Source organism: Eleutherodactylus coqui, chromosome 12, assembly GCF_035609145.1.
Source record: "Eleutherodactylus coqui strain aEleCoq1 chromosome 12, aEleCoq1.hap1, whole genome shotgun sequence".
Classification (NCBI taxonomy): Eukaryota; Metazoa; Chordata; class Amphibia; order Anura; family Eleutherodactylidae; genus Eleutherodactylus; species Eleutherodactylus coqui.
In genome coordinates this window covers 20,193,514-20,213,581 of record NC_089848.1, presented here as the reverse complement: position 1 = coordinate 20,213,581, position 20,068 = coordinate 20,193,514, and the positions used below count along the sequence as shown (strand labels likewise).

The 20,068-nt window shown below is 44.7% G+C and overlaps 1 protein-coding gene and 1 long non-coding RNA gene across 6 annotated transcripts in view; one reads left to right on the top strand and one right to left on the bottom strand.

The window, feature by feature from the left end:
* TPK1 (thiamin pyrophosphokinase 1) overlaps positions 1–20,068 on the top strand; it is a 585,523-nt gene that overhangs the window by 401,117 nt on the left and 164,338 nt on the right. For all 4 annotated transcript variants that reach the window (XM_066585416.1, XM_066585418.1, XM_066585413.1 and 1 more), the window contains one exon: positions 4,236–4,347. In XM_066585416.1, coding sequence (XP_066441513.1) covers positions 4,236–4,347 — 112 coding nt within the window. The remainder of the gene's footprint in view (positions 1–4,235; positions 4,348–20,068) is intronic.
* Positions 1–20,068, bottom strand: part of LOC136587011 (uncharacterized) — a 162,939-nt gene that overhangs the window by 14,218 nt on the left and 128,653 nt on the right. For both annotated transcript variants that reach the window (XR_010787406.1, XR_010787407.1), the window contains 2 exons: positions 5,384–5,484; positions 4,417–4,478 (listed from right to left, as the gene is read on the bottom strand). This is a non-coding gene — a long non-coding RNA (uncharacterized lncRNA). The remainder of the gene's footprint in view (positions 1–4,416; positions 4,479–5,383; positions 5,485–20,068) is intronic.

Below are 20,068 nucleotides of genomic sequence, written 5' to 3'. Positions count from 1 at the left end.
CATGCCTTCCAGAGATTGGCAAGAGGGTTTCATATTCTGTACACTGACCATGCAAAGTAACAAATAAAGACAATAAAAGTTAAACACCCGCACAGCATATTCAGCCCACCATATGGATTCTTAAAAGCTTGAAGATTTATAAGAGGCATGCACTTCTTACCCCTCGGACAGGAAAGGAGCAGCCAGGAAGCACGGATAGATTGTGGCAAGATAAAGCCTTATCTTACTGCGCAGTTTTTGTCAATCCGTGGTTCCGAGTGGCTCCTTATCCCATCTGGGTCCGGGGGGGTTCGAGGTGTAGGTGGTCCTCTTGTTCCATCAAGCCCCGCGTTCGGGCGCCAATTAATGTTAGGGATAAATCCATGTTACGTTAATATGGTGTGGGGCTCCAAATCAGAGGTGGTTATGGCGGCCACCGTGAGAAAGCAATAGACACAGGCATCACGGTCGTGTCTTAGAGCAATCTGAGTTTATTGTGTACATTGTCATTTCTTATACAGAAAATAGTAGGCGTATCAGTAGGCTAGTGTTACAGAGGTCGACCTGTTTTACTGGTAAATAATTGTGTCTTCTCTATAAACAATGCTTTATTTGTTTGTATGTAGACATCGTGTCTGGTACCCTGATTATCATCACAATCTACATTTTAATCACATGCCCTACCTAGACAGCAGTCAAGAACAAAGCATTCCATACAACCTTTTGATCAGTGTAACGAGATAAACAAGCTCTTGGAGACATGATGGACATTTAAGATTACACTTCTACTTAATGTAATTAAGTACTAACCTAAATGTACAAGCATTTAATGTATACAATTCAGGCCTAAAAGCCTCCGGAAACGTATATCACAGATGGATGAAATGTATACATATATAAGTTTTCATGTTCATAACCCTCACACAAGTTTGTAAATGACAAGGCTGTACTAAACAAATCTGGTTAAAACAAGGACCATTCTCACCTGCTGTAGGGATTTTAAGTGGAAGGGTCCATTCAGATGGCTGATTTTCCTGTTTGAGTCTTGTCCACGTATTTCACGGACAGCACTTATACCCATTACAGCCATTTAGGCTATTCATATGAGCATTTTTTCACGTAGACCACTGGTCTACGTGAAAAAAGTACAGTATGTCCTATTCTAATTCAAGTCAAAGACCACAATCGGACATGCAATGTCCACTATCAACAGGTATCTGACAGCTCACGAACACGTGTCCATGTGCTATCCGACATAAGTTGTGTATGAGAATCTCGGGGGCAACTTGCACTCTGCTATGGCCTCATGTCCACGGGCAAATTAAGAATTAAAATCCGGAGCGTTTTTCCCGCACGCAGATCCGCGCCTCATAGGAATGCATTGACCACCCGCAGGTAGATAAATACCCGCAGATGGTCAATAAAAGTGAATTTAAAAATTTCTGGAGCATGAAAAAAAATGGACATGCTCCATTTAGGCGCGGATCACGAGTGCGGGAGCTCATAAAGCACATAGCTCAATTGATCTCCCGCATGAAAAATAAAAGACAATTACAGTGCATCCGCACTGCATCTGCAGCCCAAATCTGCGTTACAAATCCGCAGCGCATCTGATTTTCCCCGTGGACATGAGGCCTAAGGGTAAGGCCACACAAAGCGGCTGCTGGACTGCTGAGGTGTGGCCGTGATACAGCTGAAAACCATGACAAATAGCTTTCAAATTGATGGTTAATGGCTGCACATTTTTGCAGAGCTTAGGTAGACTACACCGCCACAATTTTTCTTCCATGGCCCATTTTTCAAGTGCCCTTTTGCCGCCATCCCATTAAGAACAGCTATAGTTACATATTGCACTTGCATCATAGCCATACTGTACATGTCGTCTTCATGCTTGACTATGATGTTCCTCCCATCTATATTTTAGTTGGCTGTATTTTTTTAAGTCCACTCCAGCTAATAGCACTGGTCAAACCACCCAGATTTCCAAATAATTTACCAATAAGTCTTTCACTAGAAAAGACAGCTGTTAAAGGGGTTGTCTTGCGAAAGCAAGTGGGGTTAAGCACTTCTGTATGGCCATATTAATGCACTTTGTAATATACATCGTGCATTAAAAATGAGCCATACAGAAGTTATTCACTTACCTTCCCTGCGCTGGCATCCCCACCTCTCCCGATTAGACGCGCTTGCGCAGAGGGGTCTTCTCCCATCTGTTCGGTCCGGCACAAGCGGCATTCTGGGTCCGCCCCCTTCTACGCGTCAACGCGTAGCTCTGCCCCCGTCACGTGTGCCGATTCCAGCCTCTTGATTGGCTGGAATCGGCACACGTGACAGGGGCGGAGCTACGCGATGACGCTGAGAAGGGGCGGGGCCAGAATGCCGCTCGTGCCGGACCGAACAGATGGGAGAAGACCCCTCTGCGCAAGCGCGTCTAATCGGGAGATTAGACGCTGAAATTAGACGGAGCCATGGAGGTGGGGATGCCAGCGCAGGGAAGGTAAGTGAATAACTTCTGTATGGCTCATATTTAATGCATGATGTATATTACAAAGTGCATTAATATGGCCATACAGAAGTGCTTAACCCCACTTGCTTTCGTGAGACAACCCCTTTAAGTACAAACCTGAGTGTGTAATTTCCCCACTATTTTGTAGGTCAGCAACAGAACTAGTTGCTTAATAATAGAATCTACTGATCCCTATAGTGACATCAACAGGTAGATCACAATGTACTGTTTGGCCACCACTACTCTAAGAGATACTTTTGGCTTGCTCTCCTTTATGTGTCCTGGCCGCCTGTTCAACAACTCTTGGGTTAATATAGCAGATTACTTCAGTGGAAGAAACAATTTAGTTTGGGAAAGACAACAATTAAGATGTTGGAATAATCTGGGTGAGAAATTATCACTTTAGTGTTATGATACTTAATGATGAATCAAAGAGGAAGGACACATTCACTGAATATACACACATACAGGGGGTGGACAAACCATGTAAACACCGTGTGAGATGCATACCTTAAATTACATGAGATTATAAATCATATTTCAAGAAGGCATGTGGAGGTAATATGACACAGATGCTGCCGGGCAAATGTGAACATCTGCCTGAGCAACAAAGTTCCATTGGTCTGGGGTTTGAGCCACTCAGCTGCTGTTACAAGCTGCCTCCCAAAACCACCCAGAGCAGGGCAAGAGGTGAAGTAAACACAAATTTGGTGGGAAAGCTTTCAGCAAACCAGGGGTCAAAAGGGCAACTCAGTACTAATAATTAAAGTCCCAAGCATTTCTTACTGCATTTCCAGATTTTTGTCCACCCTATATGTATATATATGCATATACCCTGTTTACCTGAAAATAAGACCTACCCTGAGTTTTTGGGATTTTCAGGAAGGCTTGAAATATAAGCCCTTGCTGCATTACATTAGAACAAAAAAAGGAATCCATTACCTAGTAGGCTCAGTCCAGGTCCCTCCCACTGCTCTCTGACGCGCTTCTTGAAGTCCTTGGCTGCCCACAGAAGATCACTTCCTGGTTAAGGGATTCATAAATCCCACCTCCACCAGAAAGCAATGGCTCTGACTAGTTCTCAAGTGCTGCTTAGCCAATCAATGCAGTGCTTGATGAACCAATGCAATGGCTGTGATTGGTTTATCGAACACTGCATTGAATGGCTGAGCAGCAGTCGAAAAACCAATCACAGCCATCGGGTTGTGGAGGTGGGATTTATGAATTGGCCAATCAATGCTGCAGCTCAGCCAATTCATAAATTACATCTTCACAATGCGATGGCTGTGATTAGTTCTTTGACTGCTGCTCAACGAAGCAATACAGTGCTCGATGAACCAATCACAGCCATCGCTTTGGTTCATTGAGTGCTGCATTGATTGGTTCTCGAGCGCTGCTCAGACAATCAGAGCCATCGCTTCCTGAAGGTGAGATTTATGAATCCCATAACCAGGAGGTGATCTTCTGTGGGTGGCCAAGGACAGCAAGAAGTGCGTTCGATCTCTGGAGAGCAGCGGGAGGGACCTGTGCCAAGTCTGCTAGGTAAGTATAATAAGACATTCCCAGAAAATAAGACCTAGAACCTCTTTTGGGGCAAAAATTAATATAAGACAGGGTCTTATTTTGGTGAAAACACGGTATATATGAATTTTTAGAAAGCAGAATTGTGATTTGAGGAAAGTAACATTTTGTAAAAAGCATTTACACTTAACTATTTTATGTAATCTCTTTATTCTTATAACTTCCCCAGGGTAAACACAAGTTACACGTGGCAACAGGACAAGAAGGGCATTGGTGTGGCCTTATCCCCATGGGATCACCTTGCAATTGTGTAACTACAACTGGTCTGAAATGGAATCTTTGTGAGTACTCAAATCTTATATTTAAAATCAATAACTCCTAGATAAAATATAATTAAGCATAAAATATACCTTAATCCTGAATAAAGAGGCAGCCAAGCATGTACTCCGCCACTATAGTCAATTCTGTGAAACTGTCGAAGAGAACACAAGTAAAGTGCAATGAGGAGATAAAGTGGACATAGTACTCCCATTCTTGTGATCAATGGGGGTCCCAACAAACAGTGGGACCCCCATGCATCAAGGAATATGCCTTTAAAATGCGTTGAGCCGTATATTCCATTTTTCCCATCTCAGACATCCATACAGAGACTGGGAGTCCCTGGTTTTCTAGTCTATAATGTAACTTGGCAATCCTCTGTGTGGATATATCATAAATGTGTGAGAAAACTGCATTAATTATTGTTGGAGTCCTTTGTGTCCTTTTCTGATAAATATGTTTGAATTCATTTTTCTTAATGACTTAATGGTTAACGGCCAAGTTCCGATGTGCTGCTCTTCTTTAAGTTTTCCAAACTCTTAGTGAAAACATTGTATTTATACTTTCTAAGACCTCCAATGACTACATGTGGCTTGATAGTGATAATTGTTATTTACCATGTATAAAAAGCACGGCAGATCATAGGCACAGCTTGTTCCCATTTGCTCTGTCCTTCTTGCATTTTTCATCACTCCCACTTTTATGCCACCTGCCGCTCTCATATGAATCAATTATACTATGTTTAAAGAAAGCTCAGTGTGCTACCCAATGAGAGGAATTTGTCATACGGGGTGTAAATGTTGCCTCCCCATTAGAAAACAGCAGTACTATAAAACATGTCAATTCTTTTCACTGCCTTTCCTCTGTATGAAATACTGAACCTGAAGCTTAATCTATTATTGATAACCAGCATTGCTGCAATAAGGTGATATTTTTAGTATTTACAAAACTTTGGGCCAATGGAATTTTGCATTTTAGTTCCAGATGGACTGCTGGATAAAATACAACTTTTCCCTGAGATGAACCAGTTTTATCCACCACCCACCTTCGCTTACTCACCGCTTGTAGGGTCTTCTTGCCTGCTCCTACAAATGTGTTGCCGTGCTATAACATGTCATCCTCTTCGTTACTCTTTGGGGAATACTTGATTATGCAGTCGGCTTTGTTGGATATAGGGAGAAGTAGATTGGAAAAGAGGGAGTGTTTTTTTTGTTGTTAGCCCTTCTTTCCATAGTGGTGTGACAGGATGCTACTTAGCACATTGATGTACTTCTAACAGTTTTCTAGGTTTGTAAATCAATTTGAATAATACAAAATCAAATGAAACCTCTCCCTTTTACCCAAATTAGATTTCCCTTTACAAATTTTCAGATATTTATATACTATGCATGCTGGCCATCTGCTTTGAGAAGACCACCCTCTAGAACACCATTTTTAGATGGTTGCCTCAAAGATGTTCCATTGTATTTCGAGATTTTTTTTTCAATGACAACCAAAATCGATAATTAGACTAATTTTTTGACCGTAAAGTTTTTTTGTCATTTTTGATCGCAAAAATAGAGCAGCAAGCAGCATTATTATAACTATCAAAACAAAGGTAACTTCAAAGCACTTATTATAAGTCAGGTTGGACAGTTATTAACCCAATTTTAAAAAATAATTGTAAATTTGGACTCCAGATTTCAAGCTCCATCAAAATGGGAGGTGGCGAGTTCTCCTTCAATGGAAGTGTTCAAACAAAGGCTGGACAAATATCTCTCTGGGATGATTTAGTGATCCTGCATTAATCAGGGGGTTGGACCCAATGACCCTGGAGGTCCCGTACAACTCTACTATTCTAGGATTCTATGAAAATCAATGCAAGTAAAATTTAGGTTTTCTAACTTAGCTTCCTTGAACAACAGTGGAGGTGGTAGTGGCCCAGTGGTTAGCACTGTTACCTTGTAGTGATGGGTTCTCAGGTTTAAATCCCCATCAAGATAAGATTCAAACCTAGAATTCCAGCACCGCAAGGCAGCAGTGCTAAGCCAACACACCCTTCTTTTGTGCTCCAAGCAGAGAGACAATATTTTGTTGTTTTTTTTTGCTAAAGATCGGATTGGGATGATCCGATCCGATGTCACAAAAATCAGCCTGGTTTTATTGCCCGGACAATCATGCTGAACACTAATTATAGGTTAGTGGGGTCAGTTGTCCATCATTCATGACAAAAGATCAGGAAAATCCTTATGGTGTCCATTTTGAATGGAAGCCATAGTATAGATGTGAAGAATAAAATAAAATCAGTTTTAACATTTTAGCAACCAGGGCTAAATGTCTTTTTTCTTCAATCTCTGTCGGCACTTTACAGAGCATAACAATACTATTAAGCAAACTTTTGTTAGGTCGCCTGTTATGTTCTTTTACAAGAACTGTGATAAACTGTGATTATCATTTCAATTGAGACATTATTTCAAATGTACTTTACAGCTCAAAAGTAGTTTTCCACAAACAGAACATTTTCCTGGGAGAACATTGTAGTCACATTGTTTATTGTGTCGCCCGTAAATACATACTGTATAGTGGCTGTATATAATGTAAACATACGCATGAACACATAAAAGCAGCACTTAGGCTGCTCATGTGTCCTTTGATATTCCATTTGTTACTCATTAGGTGAAAAAGAACGTTTGGTACTGTGTGTGTTAGGAGAACAAAAAGTTCCTGCTAAATGTTGTGTTTTTCTTATTGAGAATGATAATATTCACATTAATAGCAAGAAATCTTCCAAGGGACTCAGTAAATCTGTAATCTAGAACCTATATTCCCGAAGAGAAGTTGAGTCTAGAATCACGTGATCTAGAACATTCCGAGTTTCAACACTGATGTTCATCATCTTTAGTAAAGTTGAGCTGCTGTTCCAACACGTTGCTGGTCCTGAGTGTGTTATTGTATATTAGTTTGGTTATAAACCTGTGTGACTCAATGTCAGAAAAAGATGGCAGCATGCTCTATTTCACCGCATATCACGCAGGGACAGCCCTATACTCGTCTATGGGTAGAGTATGCAATGCTGTCCATACATAATACATTGCATATGGGCAACGATATACTGCACTTGCTGCCATATATGGCGATGGATAGGTCTCACAAGCTGGTCATCCACTCGCCGTTTTATGCATACGGTTGTGTGAATGAGCCCTTAAACTGAATGTATCATTAGAAAAGGACCTATTGTATAAATAAAGTTTTTATGTTAAACATATTTCTTAAATATTTTTTTTCCATTCTCAATCACATGATCTGCATTTTAAGAAGTTTAAAAAAAACAAAAAAAAACTAAAATTCAGCATTTTTCATACTGACCATTAAGTCTAAGGCCTCATGCACACAAGCGGATTTTTGCTGCAGAATCCGGAGTCGGTGACCACCTCCAGATTCTGCAGCAGTAACCCTGGATAGTATGCTATAGAAAACTGATTTTTCCTGCACACGAGTGAAAACCAATTGCGGTTGCCGCTCATGGGTGAAAAATTGCAGCATGCTTCGCTCCATTTTTCTGTGGATTCCGTATGGACAGCTTCCATTGAAGTCAATGAATGCCGTCCGACCCACAGCGCGTCCGCGATTGACATGGCAGACAGTCGCAGATTCCACGGGAAGAGCAGGAGAGTCACACAAAAAAACTGTACTGTGCATGTGCGCCGAAACATGGCTGGCACATCCGCACACATCTGCAATACAGAAAAGAGAAGACACAGACAGGTACGCAGGGTCTCCGGCCACAGCCAGAGTGTTGGATTCCCCATGCTGAATCTGTGCATTCCATGGACATGAGACCTAATAATAAGACACTTCCTGTTCTGTAGAGAAAACTTTTCAGCAGTCCTCTCAATGTCATCACAGACAGAATTTCAATGAAAGATGACATCTCTATATAGGTAAACTGAATCCACCATTCAGAATGGGTGATAGTCACCGCTTATCTACTACATTCCTTATACAATGACCTCTACACGTGTTGCATAGTATGCCATGCCCTCTTATGTCCATTGTATAAATTTCTCCTGTAAATCATATCTAAGAGCTGCAGTAAAGCATATCTTTGCAGCAAATGCAAGATACAGCCAATAGAATTTTAAAAAATATATAAACAGAAAATAAAAACAAATTAGAAAAATGGAAAATGTTTTACTACCTGGTTTTCATTAGTAAAAAATATAGGTGATACATTTCCTTTAAAGGAATTGTCTCACCACAATAACCAACTGATTGCTATGCAGCCTGCAATACATTTCTCCAGCAGTGATAATGTAGTATTACAACGCAAATATGTTTCTATCCATGTAATAAATAGACAAGCCACATCCACCGAAGCAACAGCTGCTGGTTCTTGGTGGCCCTCCATCCGGACTCCCAGAGGGCGGCTCCTGGTATGGTAGCCATATGCCCTGTTGGCCATCAGGACTCACTTAAATATGCAAGATTTTTACTGAGAAGTAAATATAAAGTTCTGTAATAAAAGTTGTATAATCACATGGGGCTTTATTGTCCTACTGTTTTCATTCCCTGCTCCACCTTATGTTGGTGCAGTGTCGTTTAATTAAATTTTTTCTTTTTACACACTGTAATATTTAAAATAACAATTTTAAATTATTGATTAAAAATTATTTGAAATGTTGAGAATCATTCTAAATATTTTAAAATATTTTACTCCTAAATAATCAATTCATTTGCCTTAATTTTGACATAATTGTAGGCAAGACTCGTTTTTTTTTCCCTCAGATTTTAGCCTTTTTGTTTTCTTTTTTCTGTTTTTTCAAACCATTATACGGTGTTCTGGTTTTCTTTCACGCTTTGCACTGCAAGGTGTCAAGAGAAATGCTGAGCGGACACCAGGTATCTAGAAAGATACTATCTCGATGTTAATGAGCCCCTGGAATAAAAGTGTCTGGTCAGCTGGGAGCATAGTGCCGGTGTGAAGAGCAGCGTGTTGTCAAGATGCCGCTGGATAGAAGTTACACTTCTGTTTTGAAGACCTAGAAAAGATATATATTTTTGGAGGCTCTTTTTTTATTTATCAAGAGGTTTGTAATTGGTTTCATGTCATCATTTGGAATTACAGCATGACGTCTCTAAGCTAATTGGTATCCTGTAGTGGCTGAATAGATATCTCATCCTAGTATTGCTATTAATAACATTGTTGGAGTCAATGGGACCTCGGATGCAAAAGCTATGCAGCCAGCCACACTTACATGAGGACATGACAGTCCTGTTTAAAGGAATGCCATCTTTTGGTAATTTTCCTAATTTTGCCACCCAAAAGATGTAGGAGGAAAGTTACTAAGCCTGGTATTTGAAGTTTTCCTGAGCGCACATGAATATACACCTCCATGCTCCTTGTCCCACCTGGTCTACATTTCTGGTATAATTTCCACTTGTTTCTGGTATAAATTATACATAAATCTGTTGGTGTGTGGCAGCCACGCCCCCTTCAACAAGCCCTGCCCACCAAATTTTGCACTTTTTTGCACAAGAAGCTGGCGTAAAAACTTTTTATAAATATGCCCCTATTTATTTTGACTTGTAGAAAGTTTAATAAAACAAAATTAGAAATCAGTCTATGAGAGAGGTGTGTGAGTTTTGTATTTATGCCGATGCTTCTCCAACTGTGAGGTGTTCTTCAGTTCTTGATGTCCAGTCTGGATAAAAATAAAGTCCCAATTTCTGCACAGAAGCCGGATGAAGGAACAAAGAAAGGCACAAATTTCTCGAAGAAAATCCTTGAGTAAGACTAAATAGTAACTTACTTGACCAGGGGAAACTCTGTCAACTCCCTGTGTCAAGAAAGGCAGTATCCAAATACAATGGTTTGAAGTCTCCGCAACTAACAACTTGTTTATTGGAGATTAAACCAATAAAAAGACAATAAAATATTAATAACGAATAAAATAAGTTAAAATAAATTAAATAGATAAAACAAGTATAAAAAAGGGATGTACAACTGCACTTGGGGCTCTCCACATTGGATGTCCATAATGGACAATGATCATCTGCCACCCACTGAGGTGATATGCAGAAGGCTATCCAGGCTGTCAGGTGTTGTGGTGCAACCCTGCTGCACCAGATGAGTCTGTTCCTGTACACTTGTCTTCTTCAAACTTGGGGGGTGCTGTTCTTTTTTATACATTTATTTGTGCATCTGGATAGACTTTCTTTTGGGAATTTTGTCAGAAAGGTGCATGAAGAAGGTAAGTACTGTACTTACTGGGGGCATAGTGACTATGACAAGAGCGCCATGACTTTACCTGGTTGTTCTGTGTTGGGGATAGAGATTCTGTGGTTTGTAATAAAGCACTGTGGTTACCACTATGGAAATTTGTCATGGCAGGCTATTCACACCAGATCTGAATGGCCATCTTTCAGCATGGCCATCAACTGCATTATATGACTGTTAACTAGAGATGAGCGAGCGTACTCGTCTGAGCTTGATACTCGTTCGAGTTGCTCGTTACTCGAGATGAGCACGACACGATGTTCGAGTTACTTTCACTTTCATCTCTGAGACATTAGCGCACTTTTCTGGCCAATAGAAAGACATGGAAGGCATTACAACTTCCTCCTGTGACGTTCCAGCCCTATACCACCCCCCTGCAGTGAGTGGCTGGGGAGATCAGGTGTCACTCGAGTATTAAAATCTGCCCCGCCCACGGCTCGCCACACATGCATTCTGACAGAGATCAGGGAAAGTGCTGCTGATGCTGCTGCTGCTATAGAGAGAGCGTTAGGTGTTATTTTAGGCTTGAAGAACCCCAACGGTCCTTCTTAGGGCCACATCTGATCATGTGCAGTACTGTTGAGGCTACTTTTAGCAGTGTTGCACAATTATTTTTTTTTTGTATATCGGGCGTGCAGACCATTGCGTCCTCAGTCTGCAGTCATTTTACTCAGTATAGGGGCAGTACTGGTGAGGCAGGGACAGTGGGACAGGTGAAAGAGATATACTGTCTATATAGGCAATGGGCTTTTTCAAAAAAATTGGGGAAAAATACTATATTTGGGCTGCCTGTGACCGTCTTCAGTGTACTGCGTGTCTGCTGGGGGTAGTAGTCCTAATTAATACGCAGCTAAGCGTTACAGCAGGCTTGCGCAAAATTGTTTCCTGGCTCTGCTGTGCCCGTTACATCACCGCCGTGATAGCGCCAGAGGGAAACAGTAAACATAATATACGCTGCATACAGTATCTGTCTGCTGTTTCAGCTCACCATTTAAAAAAAGGGAAGCCAAATACTTAAGGCGTACCACTGCCCTTTGGCAACTTGACTGCTTCTGCGCTGTGAATTTCACTAGCTGAGTGATACGCATCTACGTCTCTCTACAGGCGTGCGCAAAATTGTTTCCTGGCTCTGCTGTCTCCGTTACATCACCACCGTGATAGCGCCAGAGGGAAACAGTAAACATAATATACGCTGCATACAGTATCTGTCTGCTGTTTCAGCTCACCATTTAAAAAAAGGGAAGCCAAATATTTAAGGTGTACCACTGCCCTTTGGCGACTTGACTGCTTCTGCGCTGTGAATTCCACTAGCTCAGTCCTACGCACCTTCGTCTCACTACAGGCGTGCGCAAAATTGTTTCCTGGCTCTGCTGTGCGTTCCGTAAGCGAAGTCAGCCTCCAACCACAGGCCAATAAGCGGCACATTTAATTACAGCGTTCTGTTTCTGCTCTACTCGTAATACACCATGCTGAGGGGTAGGGGTAGGCCTAGAGGACGCGGGTGAGGACGCGGAGGCCCAAGTCAGGGTGTGGGCACAGGCCGAGCTCCTGATCCAGGTGTATCGCAGCCGACTGCTGCGGGATTAGGAGAGAGGCAAGTTTCTGGGGTCCCCAGATTCATCTCACAATTAATGGGTCCACGCAGTAGACCTTTATTAGAAAATGAGCAGTGTGAGCAGGTCCTGTCGTGGATAGCAGAAGGTGCATCCAGCAATCTATCGAACACCCAGACTTCTACGCCGTCCACTGCTGTAACTCTGAATCCTCTGGCTGCTGCTCCTCCAGCCTCCTCACTCCATTACAATGACACATTCTGAGGAGCAGGCAGACTCCCAGGAACTGTTCTCGGGCCCCTGCCCAGAATGGGCAGCAATGGTTCCTCTCCCACCGGAGGAGTTTGTCGTGACTGATGACCAACCTTTGGAAAGTTCCGGGGGATGAGGCTGGGGACTTCCGGCAACTGTCTCAAGAGCTTTCAGTGGGTGAGGAGGACGATGACGATGAGACACAGTTGTCTATCAGTGAGGTAGTAGTAAGGGCAGTAAGTCCGAGAGAGGAGCGCACAGAGGATTCGGAGGAAGAGCAGCTGGACGATGAGGTGACTGACCCCACCTGGTTTGCTAAGCCTACTGAGGACAGGTCTTCAGAGGGGGAGGCAAGGGCAGCAGCAGGGCAGGTTGGAAGAGGCAGTGCGGTGGCCAGGGGTAGAGGCAGGGCCAGACCGAATACTCCACCAACTGTTTCCCAAAGCGCCCCCTCGCGTCATGCACCCTGCCGAGGCCGAGGTGCTCAAAGGTCTGGCAGTTTTTCACTGAGAGTGCAGACGACCGACGAACTGTGGTGTGCAAGGTTTGTCGCGCGAAGATCAGCCGGGGAGCCACCACCAGCATGCGCAGGCATATGATGGCCTAGCAGGCCGTTCACCGCCTCCGGTTTGCACCACTGCCTCTCCCCCTGTGCCCCAACCTGCCACTGAGATCCAACCCCCCTCTCAGGACACAGGCACGACCGTCTCCCGGCCTGCACCCACAACCTCACCTCCGCTGTCCTCGGCCCCATCCAGCAATATCTCTCAGCGCAGCGTCCAGCCGTCGCTAGCACAACTGTTTGAGCGCAAGCGCAAGTACGCCGCCACGCACCCGTACACTCAAGCGTTAAACGTGCACATAGCCAAATTGATCAGCCTGGAGATGCTGCCGTATAGACTTGTGGAAACGGAGGCTTTCAAAACATGATGGCGGCGGCGGCCCCGCGCTACTCGGTTCCCAGTCGCCACTACTTTTCCCGATGTGCCGTCCCAGTCCTGCACAACCACGTCTCCCGCAACATTCTACGCGCCCTCACCAACGCGGTTACTGCCAAGGTCCACTTAACAACGAACACGTGGACAAGCACAGGCGGGTAGGGCCACTATATCTCCCTGACGGCATATTGGGTGAATTTAGTGGAGGCTGGGACCGAGTCAGAGCCTGGGACGACTCACGTCCTACCCACCCCCAGAATTGCGGGCCCCAACTCGGTGCTGGTATCTGCGGCGGTGTATGCTTCCTCCACTAAACCACCCTCCTCCTCCTACGCAACCTCTGTCTCACAATCAAGATGTTTCAGCAGCAGCACGTTGCCACCAGTCGATGTTGCAGGGTCTGACAGAGCAGACCGACCGCTGGCTTTCACCACTCAGCCTCCAACCGGGCATGGTCGTGTTTGAGAATGGCCGTAACCTGGTGGCGGCTCTGCAGCTCGGCAGCCTCACGCACGTGCCATGCCTGGCCCACGTCTTTAATTTGGTGGTTCAGCGCTTTCTGAAAAGCTACCCACGCTTGTCAGACCTGCTCGGAAAGGTGCGTCGGCTCAGCGCACATTTCCGCAAGACCAAGACAGACGCTGCCACCCTGCGGACCCTGCAACATCGGTTTAATCTGCCAGTGCACCGACTGCTGTGCGACGTGCCCACATGGTGGAACTCTACGCTCCACATGTTGGCCCGGCTCTATGAGCAGCGTAGAGCTATAGTGGAATACCAACTCCAACATGGGCAGTGTAGTGGGAGTCAGCCTCCTCAATTCTTTACAGAAGAGTGGGCCTGGTTGGCAGACATCTGCCAGGTCCTTGGAAACTTTGAGGAGTCTACCCAGATGGTGAGCGGCGATGCTGCAATCATTAGCGTCACCATTCCTCTGCTATGCCTCTTGAGAAGTTCCCTGCAAAGCATAAAGGCAGACGCTTTGCGCTCGGAAACGGAGGCGGGGGAAGACAGTATGTCGCTGGATAGTCAGAGCACCCTTATGTCTATATCTCAGCGCGTTGAGGAGGAGGAGGGGGAGGAGCATGAGGAGGAAGGGGAAGAGACAGCTTGGCCCACTGTTGAGGGTACCCATGCTGCTTGCCCGTCATCCTTTTAGCGTGTATGGCCTGGGGAGGAGGAGGATCCTGAAAGTGATCTTCCTAGTGAGGACAGCCATGTGTTACATACAGGTACCCTGGCACACATGGCGGACTTCATGTTAGGATGCCTTTCTCGTGACCCTCGCGTTACACACATTCTGGCCACTACGGATTACTGGGTGTACACACTGCTTGACCCACGGTATAAGGAGAATCTTTCCACTCTGATACCCGAAGAGGAAAGGGGTTCGAGAGTGATGCTATACCACAGGACCCTGGCGGACAAGTTGATGGTAAAATTCCCATCCGACAGCGCTAGTGGCAGAAGGCGCAGTTCCGAGGGCCAGGTAGCAGGGGAGGCGCGGAGATCAGGCAGCATGTTCAGCGCAGGCAGGGGAACACTCTCCAATGCCTTTGCCAGCTTTCTGGCTCCCCAGCAAGACTGTGTCACCGCTCCCCAGTCAAGGCTGAGTCGGCGGGATCACTGTAAAAGGATGGTGAGGGAGTACGTAGCCGATCGCACGACCATCCTCCGTGACGCCTCTGCCCCTTATAACTACTGGGTGTCGAAGCTGGACACGTGGCCTGAACTCGCGCTGTATGCCCTGGAGGTGCTTGCTTTTCCTTCAGCTAGCGTCTTGTCAGAGAGGGTGTTTAGTGCGGCTGGGGGAATCATCACAGATAAGCGTACCCGCCTGTCAACCGACAGTGCAGACAGGCTTACACTCATAAAGATGAACAAAGCCTGGATTTCCCCAGACTTCTCTTCTCCACCAGCGGACAGCAGCGGTACCCAAACAATACGTAGGCTGCACCTGCAGATGGAAGCATCATTCTCTATCACCATCAAAAACGGGGACCTTTTAGCTTCATCAATCTGTGTATTATATTCATCCTCCTCCTCCTGCTCCTCCTCCTGAAAGCTCACGTAATCACGCCGAACGGGCAATTTTTCTTAGGCCCACAAGGCTCAGTCATATTACTTTAGTAAACAATGTTTATACGTTTCAATTCTCATTAAAGCGTTGAAACTTGCACCTGAACCAATTTTTATTTTAACTGGGCTGTCTCCAGGCCTAGTTACCAATTAAGCCACATTAACCAAAGCGATTAATGGGTTTCACCTGCCCTCTTGGTTGGGCATGGGCAATTTTTCTGAGGTACATTAGTACTGTTGGTACGCCAATTTTTTGGGGCCCTCGCCTACAGTGTAATCCAATTAATTTTTTGCCCACCTGCATTAAAGCTGACGTTACCTCAGCTGTGCTGGGCACTGCAATGGGATATATTTATGTACCGCCGGTGGGTTCCAGGGAGCCACCCATGCTGTCGGTCCACACGGAGTTGTAACTGCATGTGTCCACTTCTAAAGAACCCCAGTCTGACTGGGGCATGCAGTGTGGGCCGAAGCCCACCTGCATTAAGCATGACATTACCTCAGCTGTGATGGGCAATGCAATGGGATATATTTATGTGCCGCCGGTGGCTTCCTGGCACCCACCCATGCTGTCGGTCCACAGGGACTTCACAATAGGGAGTTGTACCTGCCTGTGTCTATGAATTAAAAACCCCGGTCAGGTTGGGGCATGCAGTGTGGGCCGAAGCCCACCTGCATTTAATCTGACGTTAGCTCTGCTGTCCAGGGCACTGCAATGGGATACATTTATGTACAGCCGGTGGGTTCCAGGGAGCCACCCATGCTGTGGATGCACACGGAATTCCCATTGCGGAGTTGTACCTGCCTGTGACTATTTATATAAAACCCTGGTCTGACTGGGGCATGCAGACACCTTGACAGAATGAATAGTGTGTGGCACATAGGTTCCCCATTGCTATGCCCACGTGTGCAGCTCCTGATGGAGGTGGCACAGGATTGGATTTCTCATTGCTTCTGTATAGCATTGTGGGCTATCGCCCCGCCCCTTTTAAAGAGGGTCGCTGCCTGGCCGTGCCAACCCTCTGCAGTGTGTGCCTGCGGTTCCTCCTCATGGCAGACGCACTTATAAATAGACATGAGGGTGGTGTGGCTATGAGGCCAGCGTGTGGCATGAGTGCAGCTGAAGGCTGCGCAGGGACACTTGGGTGTGCGCTGTGGACACTGGGTCGTGCGGGGGGGTTGGGCAGCATGTTACCCAGGAGAAGTGGCAGCGGAGTGTCATGCAGGCAGTGATTGTGCTTTGTTGGAGGTAGTGTGGTGCTTAGCTAAGGTATGCCTTGCTAATGAGAGTTTTTCAGAAGTAAAAATTGTTGGGAGGGGGGGCACTCTTGCCACTATTGTGGCTTAATAGTGGGACCTGGGAACTTGAGATGCAGCCCAACATGTAGCCCCTCGCCTGCCCTATCCGTTTCTGTGTCGTTCCCATCACTTTCTTGGGTTTTGCAGATTTTCACAAATGAAAACCTTAGCGAGCATCGGCGATATACAAAAATGCTTGGGTCGCCCATTGACTTCAATGGGGTTCGTTATTCGAAACGAACCCTCGAGCATCGCGAAAAGTTCGTCTCGAGTAAGGAGCACCCGAGCTTTTTGGTGCTCGCTCATCTCTACTGGTAACGCTTCGAAGAGAAAGTTTGAGAAACCATGATTTCACAAAAGAAAACTCAATACTATTGGCTTATTGCTTCTCTTGCTATTCTTCTATTGTAGAAAAAGGTTCCTGGTAAAATTTATTTCTCTGAGACCCTTATTTTATTAACCTTCAAATCTACAATTTGTATACTTAAAGGGGTTGTCCAGTTCTAAACTATTGATGGCCTATCTTTAATGGCCTCTGTGGGATACTTCAGTGATCTCCATTTATTCCTTGTTCTCTTGACTAACACCTACATAAGCTCTTGTATCGATGCAAGGTAATCCTATTTAATCAAAGTTTATTCGAAGCGCCTTATATGAGGGCTCCATATTACCTTATGTAAAATCCTGGCATAATGTATTTTCAGTACAGATGTGGTTTTGATCATGACCTCCTTTCTTTATTCTTCTGGCACAGGTCTAACATTTCTTGTGATTGATCATTTAGACAGACTATTCAGAAGTTCTCATTGTGACAGATTTAACTATGAATTTTATAAACTCACTAGCCGCTGGCCTGGCATATTGTTAATGGGTTAGTCAAAATAAAATATGCCTATCCTGTCTAGTACGGGGAGTGAAGTGATTAAATTTATATCCAAAATTGTATGCTACAGAAAAAGATTATCATTGTAATCCAGAAATATATCAGCAAAAACCTCTTTGGGCACATCATGGTTTAACTTTATTATGAGATTTCCCATCATGCCACACATTCAGCTGCATTGTGCAGTCATTTGATTTTTAACTCATTATGGTTTATCGACTAAGCTTGCTGTTTCTCTGCAAGGAAATGTGCATCTTGTCTTTTTAAGTAGTTTATCATTTCGCTTTACTTTGTGGTCTGGTTGATGCACCCTAATTAGAGATGAGCGAACCTACTCGGCCACGCCCCTTTTTCGCCCGAGCGGCGCGATTTTCGAGTACTTCCGTACTCGGGCGAAAAGATTCGGGGGGCGCCGTGGGTGAGTGGGGGGTTTCAGCGGGGAGTGGGGGGCGGAGAGGGAGAGAGAGAGGGCTCCCCCCTGTTCCCCACTGCTACCCCCCGTTCCGCCACGCCTCCCCTGGCGCCCCCCGAATCTTTTCACCCGAGTACGGAAGTACTCGAAAATCGCAGTGCTTGATCGAGTAATTACTTGAAACGAGTATATTCGCTCATCTCTAACCTTAATATAACTCATTTATAGAACTAAACTCCATTTATAATGTCAAATCGGTGACAAACACCGGGTTCAATAAGTCAACAGTGTTCTCAATGTTCCTCACTCATGGAAAGGTCATAATCACCAGTTTACCATTATCCTCATCAATTTTACTTAAACAGGACCTGTCAAGTCATCCGATGAGCAGGACCGGCTGAATATCTTTATCCCACTGACTCTAGTGCCATTGCGGTTTTTCTTGTAGGCCGCTCTGTTAACCTGTTATGACTCCCCAAACTAGTCTTCTGCCAAGTGGGTACTTTCCAGTGTCAATGGCTGACTTCACGTTTCATCGAAAATTGAATAGGGGCCCTACTAGAAGAGTAATGGTGATGGAGTCAGCAGGAATGCCACTGTAAAGGTATGCAGATGGTCCCAGTTGTCAAAGGGTGTGAGAGGTCCTCCTTACAGATCTTTTCCAGTTTAGAAAACTCATTTCCATACTCCATGTTCAGAATTTTGAGTTGATAGATCGAGGGTTTGCTTTCAGGATCATCGTCTCTTGGCAAGAGTGTAGAGAGGTTACAAAGATCTTTCACTGTGGAGGTCCTGCAGTGTCCTTCCTGCATTACGCACACAAAACCATTGATTCAAATGGATCCTGTGCAATGCTTAACCCTTTCATGACAAAAGGTCATTGATGCGCCTATGTCTAGGTCACATTCTGCAGTTCTGGTATCCTCACTTTTAAAAAGAATCTAAACTTTTTTGATTTTTTAGGTGACACATCTACATGAGCATTTGAAGGACATTTCAATGTCATCTTTTAACGTATCATATAATGTATTGGGAGATTTTAAAACATTTCTGAGTGGGGCTAAGTGGGAAAAAACTCACAATTGAACATTGTTGTTTTTTTTTTTGGGGGGGGGGGTCTAACAGCATTCATGGTACAGTGGAATTGAGATCTTTATTCCGGGAGTCAGTATGAGTACAACAATACCAAATTGATATCATTTTTTTTAATATAGTGTGAGACGGTGACCGTCAAGGTGCTGGAGGGCAGGTATGTTTCGCCTAGGATGCTCTCCTATGCTGCTTTGGGGAGCGTTTGGACAGATACGTGCCACCGAGCAGCCTGGGCTCGGTGGAGGAAGCCGGCAGTATAGTGTTAATAGCATTAAGCTACTAACACGTTGTAGCAAGTAAGTGGCTCCAAGCCGCATAATCCGGGCCGGCTTTTCCTGGAGTGACCAAAGTGAAGGGTGGGATGGTCACTCCCACGTATCAGGTGAGGCTGGTACCAGGCCTTATAAAGCCTGGGCCTACAGGGCCTAGAGGAGAGCTGAGACCTTTGCAGGTCTGAGAGTCCTGGCTGGCTGTATGCAGGAGCCATTTGGTTACCAGTGTGTAGACAGGGACGCTTCATGTATAGTAAGTGCTCAGACGAGCAGGCCTTACTTTCTGTTGGCCTGAAGTAAAGGCCTGTATTTTGCTTTGTTTGCTTGGAAATAAACCCAGGCAAAGCCTGGACTAAAGACTTTATCCCATGTGTCACTGTCTCTGACTGCTTATGCCCAGGTTGCTACCGATCCTAAACGCTAATCCCTCACAATAGTAATACTTTAAAAAAAAAACTTTTTTTAAAATAAAAAATTGTTTCCTATTGCCATTTTCGGACACTCATAACTTTTTTATTTTTCTAAGAACAAAGAACAAACCCTTTGTAAGGGTTTGTTCTTTGTGGAGCGATCTGTTATTTGTATTGGTACCTTTCTGGGCAATAAAAGACTTTTTTACTAGCTTTTTATTCAGTTTATTTTTCTTGGAGATAGAATGACTAGAGTTGAGCGAACATGCTCGTCCGAGCTTGATGCTCATTCGAGTAT